Below are 10,439 nucleotides of genomic sequence, written 5' to 3' on the forward strand. Positions count from 1 at the left end.
ACCCGCACTTCTGCCTTTCACCCGCCCACCGCTCACACCCCTGCGCCACACAGCCGCCGCACGCACTCAACAGACACCCGCCACTCGACACACGCCCGCCGCCTTTCACCCACCCCACACACTCGACACACACCTGCCGCATCCTGCCCCTACGCAACAATATCACTGACCAGCTGTCACCCGCACTCGCCACACACCCGCCGCCTCACACCCTAGCAGGACCCCGACCCACAGCCAGCACTCACTACCCATGCGCCACCCGTACTGAACACCCACCTGCCGCCTCACACACGCTCACACCCTAGCAGGACACACGCCTCACATTTTCACATCACTTATGTCACCAAAATATACATTGTACTGTGGTGTGTTTACAATAAACCATTTTTATACAACATCGTATTACATTTTCTTCCATCTTTCTTTTCAACATTATTATCCAACCTTTACAACAAATAGTCACTATTGTTCCACCATTTATAAATAATACTACCTATTACGCATTTACATCCCGGGCAACGCCGGGTCTCTCAGCTAGTAAGAACTAAATATACACATTTATTAATAACATATAAATCATTTATAAATAGATCAAACACTCCCGTTGTGTAGAGATTATCTAACATTTTAAAAACATAGATTAGAACATATACATTAGAGTTTATTATCCTACAAAAATATAACTATTAGAAAATATTTGTAAAAAATTATATAAAAGTATATAATTATATAAAATTATACATAGGAGTTTGAAATATGTCGTGCTCCACTGGTTAGATGTGATTACAAATGCAATAAAATAATTCATAGCTGTGATTCATTTTCTAATGGGGAAAATGTTGGTAAATATGTATGTAGAAAAATATAAAAAATAATAATAATAAAATTTAGATATATTAAAAAATATATATTTATACTATATCAAAATAATGCTGCTATCTTCCACATATGAAACGTAACTATATTGTTTATATGATAATATATAATAAATAATATAAATTAAGATTTAAAACTAAATGGAATAGCATAGATAATAGAAAGTCAGACCGGATATATCTAGGCGTGGAGAAGGACATACACTGTGATACTGATAGGTAGAATTATACTTCAATGTTAGTTGTGTTTATTCAAAGATCGATGTTTTGTCCTAATATATGGACCTTTCTCATCTTGAGGACTGAAATGCCAAAGCTTTGAATAGATACTACTAACATTGAAGACCGTGTGAGTGCAGTATGTTTTTCTTAACAGAGTTCCTACTTCTTTCTATTTCTAGTAACCTAGTGACACGGAAGTAGACTCAGAAATGTAACACATTCTTACCTTGGTTAGAGGCTTCTTCAGGACACAGTTGATGCCTCCTATGAACACCATATTGGGCATCACTGGCCTTGGGTACTCAAAGACAAAGTCATATCTCAGGAGCCAGACTGAGGTCCTTCTGAAGAGCTGGGGAGCGGTCACTTCTCTCTGCAGGAACTCTGATCCCATGCGCTCAAATGCTGAAAAGAATCCACGGCAATAATAGGGCTCCACAAACTTGACCAGCATGTTCTGCAACCGCTGCAGAAAGGTCATGTGGTCCGAGTACTGAGTGAATAATGAGGGTACATAGGAAATGGGGCTTGTGCACTGTGCACTATCGTAGTCATAGGCGCAGGGCAGCCCCCTTAGGAAATTCACAGAGGGAATATCAAGGTACTCGGCTATTATCACCCCACACAATGATACAGGATCTGTGAGCACAGCATCAAACTTCTCCTTCTGAACATACTCAATGAGCTCCTTGTTGTTTAAAAAGCTCTTACACATGGAATAGACCACGCGGAATGTATTGATCATGCTTGTGTACATGGTGAGGATGACTCCCGGGAGGGACTGTTTTATTAAATGATCAGCTCCGAGTTTGAGTATCGCTTGGTGGATGTCATCCTTGCTGTAAGGAACGGGATATATCTTTGTAATATAGAATTTAGAGCCATTCATGGTCATGCTGCTCTCAGGAATCACCACCACAACCTGATGTCCATTCTGTGCCACCCTCTCCACCACAGGGCGCATGCTGAGCCAGTGACTGCCATCCATGGGGACTACCAGCAGCTTCCCCCCATCAGTCAGGCTCAGAGCTCCTAGGAAGAGGAGCAGCAGAGCAGCAAAGCTAGGGGATGAAGGCAACACCATGGCTGAGGGTGAATCAGGCACAGAATGCTTCCCGTTTTATATCTGTCCCAACTCGTCTTTCATTACTTGGCAGGATTTTGGGTCCATGTGCAGTGAACTATATGACACCTGGACAGGACTTTATTTTTCATCAATCCACATTTTTAGTGTCAGGTGAATTGGCACATTAGGAAAACGCAGTGAGTGTGTTTGCCAAAACAAGGCTAATCTGTAAGCGATTATGCCTCATCTGTAAATAGTAAATATTGGATAAAGGTGAAATGAGAGCTGATGATTATGGGACTTAACAAATGTCTCTGGCCCATGTGAACAAACAAAAATAAACTGTGCGCTACTATCTAACTCCTACTTATAACTAATTAAAGTGCAGTGACTAAACCATATATAGACTATATAAACCACAATACCAAGTGAATAAGTGATTATATAATAAATTATATCATAACCGTGTGGTTGATAAGGGCGTCTGCTGCTATAAACATTGGGGGTGGCTCAGCACCCCACACACTCTAGGAAATGGAAACAAAAAGAAAACAGCGCACAACGCCAAATAGTGAAGCTTTATTGACAAAACCTAAAAACACCAAACTAGGTTAGTTATTTGTCGATTGGTGTTTTTAGGTTTTGTCAATAAAGTTTTTGTTTTAAAAGTAATAGTATATCTTCCCTATCACTTTGACCATGGCTCAGATGATTGGTCTAACTTTAATAGTCTGACCAATGAGACATCTCTGAGAGGTATTTAAGACCTCTGGGTAATGGCCAAAAATTATTCCCTGAAGAAGTACTTAGATGTACGAAACGCGTTGGATGTATTTAGTTTATGCCAATTTATTGTTTTTTATTATCCCCTGTATCTGCATCGTATTCAATACCATTTGGGGGTTTTTTGCTGATTGAAGCGGTTATTGCGCCGCTGTAGAGACTGAAGGACTTTCTTCTGCTCCTTCCTTATTGCCACGGGAGCTGTGACGTCACCCCGCTACATCACGTGACGGAGCGACATCGTGGCACGCCGTGCAGGTGCATGCAATTGCGGAAGTGTCTGCTGAGCCTCTCCATCGGCTCTGAACTGCCCTGTCACTGCTGCAAACGGAGGATTGTAAGAAAAGAAGAAAAACCTCTGGAAGAGGCATACTGCCGCCTGAGACTTTGTTTCAGTGAGTGCTTGAACCTGCAGTTGAGCCAGACTGCTGCTAAGGAACTCCCCTGAAAGCAGCTTCCAGCTGGACAAAGAGTGTATGAGGGATCCTGTGCCCCACAACCACCACAGAGGCTCCTGCAGATAAAGCTGATTCCCCTGTTTACAATCCTGGAGTGGTAACAAGTGTTATATACACTAAATGCTTATGTATTCCTTATTTGATGTACGCAGATTTTATACCCCAATATTATTGTAATACATTTTTATTACTTGCTTCACTATTTGGCGTTGTGCGCTGTTTTCTCTCTGGCCCATGTAACTGGTTGATTTGCCTTGGTGCAGTATCTGGGCCTAGAAGGTTATAGTGAAACTGTAAGAGACCTGTGCAGAGGTACCCTCAGGGAGACCGAATTGGGGGAAATTAAACATGGCTTTAATTTTTAAATTGACATGGCCTGTCACTTTAAACAGCTGTTTAAGGCAAAACATATATAGAAAAGAAACAAACACCTATCCCTTGTAAGGGCTAACTTACTTCCCCAGTCCCTATCTGCAAGGCTGGGGGGGAGGGGGAGGCTGGGAGGTAGGGAGCCCCTTACACACCTATCACCCCAAAGTCTCAAGCAGTACCTCAAAAGCAGGTGGCCCTTCCGATCAGTCCCTGGGTCTGGTGTCCGGGTGTCTTGATCTCAGCACAGCCTTTGTTCTCAAGACAGTATCTCCCCTGTCAGCACAGTTGTGACTGTGCTAAGGAGTCTCTGGGTCTATTCCCAGTAGGGGTTTTTTTTACCCTTGTTTGATTACCCAGGTGGAGCGGGTTAATTGACTAGCTGCAATTAACCAGCTCTCTGCTGGATTTCTCAGACCACTAGAGGCTTTTATTTAAAAAGGGATAAGTCCCTGTTACAGAAACATTTAAAGTATTAGAATTCCTAATCTTGCACAGAAAAGGTTACCAGACCTTACCCTTACTGCACAAAAAGTCCCTCTCATTTCCCATTTTAGGCTGACATCTTTCCACTGTCCTCAAATGTTCGTAGACAGTTTGGGGTATAATGGTGGTGCAGGGGTGATGATATGGGCTTGTTTTGCAACCACAGGACCTGGGAAACTTGCAGTCATTGAGTCGACCATGAACTCCTCTGTATACCAAAGTATTCTAGAGTCAAATGTGAGGCCATCTGTCCGACAGCTAAAGCTTAGCCGAAATTGGGTCATGCAACAGGACAACGATCCAAAGCACACCAGCAAATCTACAACAGAATGGCTGAAATGAAAAGAATCAAGGTGTTGCAATGGCCCAGTCAAAGTCCAGACCTCAACCCGATTGAAATGCTGTGGCTGGATCTTAAGAGAGCTATGCATAAACAAATGCCCACAAACCTCAATGAACTGAAGCAACGTTGTAAAGAAGAGTGGAACAAAATTCCTCCACAACGATGTGAGAGACTGATAAAGTCATAGAGAAAACGATTACTTAAAATTATTGCTGCTAAAGGTAGTTCTACAAGCTATTGAATCATAAGGTATACTTAGTTTTTCATACATGGCTTCTCCATTTTGGCTTTATTTTTGTTAAATAAATCATGACACGGTGTAATATGTCATGTGTTGTTGTTCATCTGAGGTTGTATTTACCTAATTTTAAGACCTGCTAAAGAACAGATGATTATTATTATGTCCTGATATGTAAAACCATGGAATTCAAAGAGGGTGTACTTTCTTTTTCACATGACTGTATATATATATAATGCAGGGGAAGAGTCGGGAAGTGAGGTCCCTGGAGGAGTCATAGAAGAGGGATCTCACTGTGTATAGTGTATATATGTTCAGGGTATATAAATGGGTAGGATAAGGATCCTATTTATTATTTTATAGTTGGGGACAGTGCCCTAATCAGAGAGCGTCCCTAGCGATGGTTGCCTACTACTCTCTGAGTTCACATAGAGGAAGCCTATGCAAATATGGGGTTCCCCAAACTGCAACCCTGGGGCATAGCTGGATCAGCCCAAGTGGAGGGTCCATAGCTGACTCACACAGAAGGCCACAAGGTGGCATTCCATATCCAAGACGTGGATACTGCCCACAGACAGAGTTACTTGCAAGGCCCAACAAGGGCCCACAGGAGATGGAGCGAAACCGCGCTATACAGTTAGGTAGGTAATATAGGACAAGATGGTATAAAAAGAACCCCACATCCCACAGGAACCTGACAAAGCACTGTTTGCGTGCGAAACACGTTGTTCCAGTGTGGGACATAGAGGAAGTTTGGCCACTACCAGCCACCGTAGTTTTCTAGAGTGCCCTGTTTACAGTCCTATTCAAGCTGAAGCGTGCATTTTTATATGTAAGTTCGCTGTTATTTTACTATGTTTAATAAATTGCATTTTTAACAACTTTGGCTGTCTGTGGTCCTACTGGGGTACTCTGGGAGGACGAAGGGTGTCTGTTCCATCATCCCACGAAGTGAGGAGAGAAACTAAAAAGCCGGACATACTGTACCAAGACATTGTTGAGAAAACCACTCACATGGCCGTGTGAGTGAAATTTTGATTTATTACAATCTATATTGTCACCCCTCTCCCCCCCCGCTTACCCCATCCATTCCTTCCCCCCCGCCCCCCATTTCATTTCCTTTGATATCCTTTCTGAATCAACATAATATTCTCAGTGGTACTTAATTTTAACTGTACGGTGTAGAGGGAGAGAGGGTTTGGCCCAGTATTAAAGGGGTTGCACCCCATATGGCCACCCCCTGACCTCACCAGGGAGACAAGGGGTTAACTGGACTGCAGTCCAGGAATGTGGTTTACCCCTTGTTATATCATGAAAATGTATGTTCCCCTGTTCCCATGTTTTATTATTATGTCAGTGTCTGCACCACACACACACTGGGATCCATCCGGGAGGGCAAGGGTTAATAGTTGTATAGTGATTATAGCCCTTTGTTTAATTTTCCCGCCTTTTCAGGCACCATTTTGCAGGGTCACCTGCAGGGAAGCTCCATTGTTCTCAATGGTGGATCTAGCTGTTTTGGACCTGTTTCCCTTGAAGACCAGCAGGTGGCATCCGAGAGGAGGAGCGGCGGTTTCCCATTGTAAGTCAATGGGCTCATTGACTTCAATGGAGATTCCTCGACGGCGCTTTCCAGAAACGAGTTGGCAGCCGTCCAAACCGCAAAACCGCAAAGCGGACACAATGTCTGAAAAAGAGCTTTGATCACTGATTAGTCAAGTTCAACGTCAAGTGGCGTGGGAATCTTAGGTTCTAGGGCACCCAGAAATAAAATTCTTTTTGCCCCTAGTTCCTAGACCTCCCCCCACTCGACCACCACCGGGTCCCAGAATCCAGGACCCCGGAACGGGTTGTACTGGTAGAGCGGGTCGCGCCATAGGTTCCAATGGCGGCGGCAGAAACAGCACAAGAAAACGACTAAGTCAGAAACGCTACAAACCATAAGCCCATATCTCCAGTTCTGGAGGGTCCAGAGGGCCAGGGTTTGGGGTACCTGTAGGCACTGCTCCGGCATGGCTGCAGAACCATCATTGACCCTCTCAGACCAACCCGACGGAGAATGGACCACCTTAAAGGTTCGGGAGTTTTTCCCATAGACTTCAATGGCGGCCGGTTCCCATTGACCGGCTATGGCGGAAAAACCGCATAGGCTTCAACGGTGGCAATGCCCCGTTGAAAGTCTATGGCGGCGGATTCCCATAGCCGCCAATGGCGGCGGTTTACCATTGAAAGTCTATGGTGGCGGAGCCCGTTGTTTTCAATGGGGTTTTAGTGAAAAACCGTGATTTAATTTACAGCAGAGAATTTTGTATTAAATAGGACACAGTTTAGGTAGTTTTTGCGTATCTCCGGTTCTGAAGGTCTCAGCGGGCTGAAACTTGGACCATATAGTGTCCCAGTTCCGGCATTGAGATCTGGGTAGTTTGGACCCGCTGGACCCAACGGAACCGGATATTTTAATATGTTTATGTTTCCCCTTTAATATTGCATTCCAAGACGGGGATAAAAACCCGCGAAGATTTCTTTGCACAAAGGGAAGCAGATGGTCAGAGGGGCGACCCAATGTCTAGAAATTAAGTACTGCTGAAAGGATTTTGCCACCCTCACTGTTTACCTGAGGGCGGACAAGCATCAAACTGGAGTGGTTTGCAAGTGTCATATCTTACACTTACAAACAAAGAAGATCCTGCCAGATATTCCATTTTTTAGACTGGCCGGCATCCCTCATGTAAATGTGGGGCTACAGAAATGAGACCCTCAGGGTCCTAATGTACATGGGCTAACCAACTGGGGGGCATGGGTTAAACTGTGTTCCCACGTTAAAGATTGGATACAGCTAATTGTTATCCAATAGCCTGTATTCAATGTTATGAATAGGGTTACAAAGATATATAAACTGTGGTCAACCCTATATCCATTGTCTTCAAATACCATCTTGATTGTTACCTGATTGCTGGAGAATTGCTATCTGATACTTCTTATCCCCCATCCCCAAGTAAGTGTTACTTCTTGCCTGTTACTGTACTATATTGCTGTGTTCACCTATTTAAGGAATAAATATACTTTATTATATCTAAGCCTCGTTCAGTTCAACCCAGTTATTTGGTGTATTATTATAGCCTGTCACAAAGTTACCGTCACAGGCTGTTGTACCTATTATTCTTTTTTGCGCTCAACGAATCTTGTGACCACTAGGTAATATAGGACATCAGGGCCGCTGCAAGCGTATACGGCAGCCTACAGTAGGTGAGCCTTCTGACCCCCCCTCCCCAAAAATTCTAACTGAATTTGTTTTATCTTATAATTGATTTTTTCTAACATTCATTCACACTCCCCCCTCCCCTTTCCCTGATACTCTCCCTCTCCGCTCCACTAACGCTCCTCCCCCCACCACTGACACTCCCTCCCCCCCCCCTAACCCTCCCTCTCCCCCCCCCACACACACCGTTTCTCATAAGAAAAAAAATGACTTCCTTCCCGATTCCTATAATAACGATCAGATTTCTCCCTGGATCGACATCCTTCCCATGTATTGGGAAGAAATATTTAAAAGACATACACATGCAGGGGTAACTGTCTCTTTTTTTTTTTCCATAAAGTTTTTTATTAGGCATTGTTTCAACAGGTATGGCAAAAATACAGTGCAATTTACAGTACCTAATAATTTTAACATTTTTTGGGGAGTAGAGAAAGACAAACTAAGTTGTCGAGACGGGGGGATCGCCTTCCAGAGGTGAAGGCAGAGAGGGGAGGGGATAAGGGGGAGGGTAGGGGGGGAGGAGTAGAGTGGGTAAGGGGGATTTGCCTCCTGGCTGAGGGGGGTATGATTGATAAGTTCGTTAGAGTTTTATCTACTCAGAATTTTTCTGTCTTTGGGGGGAGGGAATTTTTGTTCCCTACCCTGTTGGGGCGGGGCGTCTGTCCCGGGTTAGAAGAAACCACGGGTCCCAAACTGAATCGTGCGCAGGGAGGTTTTGTCTAAGGACGGCAGTCAGCCGCTCCATGTGCATCACCTCGTTTATTCTCTTTTTGATCGATCCCAAGGCTGGCGCGGTCATTCCCCTCCAGGAGGCCGCTATCTCACATCTCGCCGCAGTGAGAATGAAGGATATTAATTTCCTAGTTGGCCGGACAATGTCGGACATCGGTCTGGCCAGAAGGAAGGTCAGTGGATCAATAGGTAGATCTAGGTCTGTGACCTCTTTTAGCAGAATTTGGACCTTGGTCCAGTACTTCACAATTTCTGGACATGTCCACCAGATGTGAACCATGTCCCCTCTATTGCCACAGCCTCTCCAACATTGGTCTGATGCCAGAGGGTAGATTTGGTTTAAACGTGCTGGGGTAAGATACCAGCCAAACAGAACTTTATATATATTTTCCTTTATTGTGGTACATAGGGAAGTTTCTGAGGCTGCCTGCCAGATTTCTTCCCAGATCTCTCTGTCTATAGGGATGTTCAGGTCTGAGGCCCATTTGAGCATATAATCGTGCTGGATTAAGACCTTTGGATTCTCCAAGGTCCGATAGATCTCAGATATGAGCCCTTTCTGATGGGTCTTGACCTTACAGAGATATTCGAATCTCGTGAGAGTGGGGTACTCTGGGAGTGGGCATATTTGACGGATAAAATGTCTGATTTGAAGGTATTTGAATGTGTCCAATTCTCTGATTTGATATTTGGCCCTTAAATCGTGATAGCTCAGGAGCTTCCCAAGGCTTAGGAGGTCTGCAATCGCCCCGATACCCCGTCGTTTGAGTTGGTCGAACAGACTAGATCCACAACCCGGGGGGAATTTCGGGTTGTTGGTAATAGGCGTCAGTTGGGAGCTTGATGAGGATAGGCCATATTTATGTTTACATCTCATCCATGTTTCGAAGGTGTGTATTGAGGCCTGTAGTTTAAGGTTATGTGTCTGTCCATCCCCTCTGTCTAGGCTCCAAAGGCAGGCTTGTAGAGAGGGCATTTTGGCGTATTGAGTTTCCATTTCTACCCAGCAACAAAGGGCCGGGTCTGTGTTCCACATTACTGCCTGCTTGAGTTGAGCGGCAAGGTAGTATTTCTGGAGATCTGGGACTCCCAGGCCCCCCTTGGATCTTGGTGCCAATAGGACCGATCTGGCGACTCGGGGCCTCTTGCCCTTCCAGATAAAATGGAATATTCTATTTTGTATGTTTTTCAGATCAGTGCCCGGGACATGGATCGGGAGTGTTTGAAATAGGTATAACATTCTTGGGAGTATATTCATCTTAACAGATATCATCCTCCCGATCCATGAGATCTGGTAACCTTCCCACTGATCTAAATCTTTTTTAATTTTCCCCCATAGTTTCGGGTAGTTATCCCGATATAGATCCCGGTAATGTCTTGACACATTAATTCCCAGATATTTAATGTGTGAAGAGCACCATCTGTAGCTGAAATTTATTTTGAGTAATTTAACTTCGGGATCTGGGAGACTAAGGTTTAGAGCCTCGGATTTATCGCTGTTTATTTTGTATCCCGATACCATTCCAAATTCTGTTAGTTCCCTTTGAAGGTTAGGAAGGGACGTTTGGGGTCTAGTCAGAGTAAGAATGATATCGTCAGCGAATAGGG

The 10,439-nt window shown here is 44.2% G+C and overlaps 1 protein-coding gene across 1 annotated transcript in view; it reads right to left on the reverse strand.

Annotated features, from left to right (window-relative positions):
* LOC142498816 (UDP-glucuronosyltransferase 1A1-like) overlaps nt 1-2,205 on the reverse strand; it is a 41,776-nt gene extending 39,571 nt beyond the window's left edge. The window contains exon 1 of the mRNA XM_075607361.1: nt 1,324-2,205. Coding sequence (XP_075463476.1) covers nt 1,324-2,181 — 858 coding nt within the window. The 5' untranslated portion in view covers nt 2,182-2,205. The remainder of the gene's footprint in view (nt 1-1,323) is intronic.
* Nucleotides 2,206-10,439: the final 8,234 nt, after the last annotated feature.

The sequence above is a fragment of the Ascaphus truei genome, chromosome 7 (assembly GCF_040206685.1).
Source record: "Ascaphus truei isolate aAscTru1 chromosome 7, aAscTru1.hap1, whole genome shotgun sequence".
Classification (NCBI taxonomy): domain Eukaryota; kingdom Metazoa; phylum Chordata; class Amphibia; order Anura; family Ascaphidae; genus Ascaphus; species Ascaphus truei.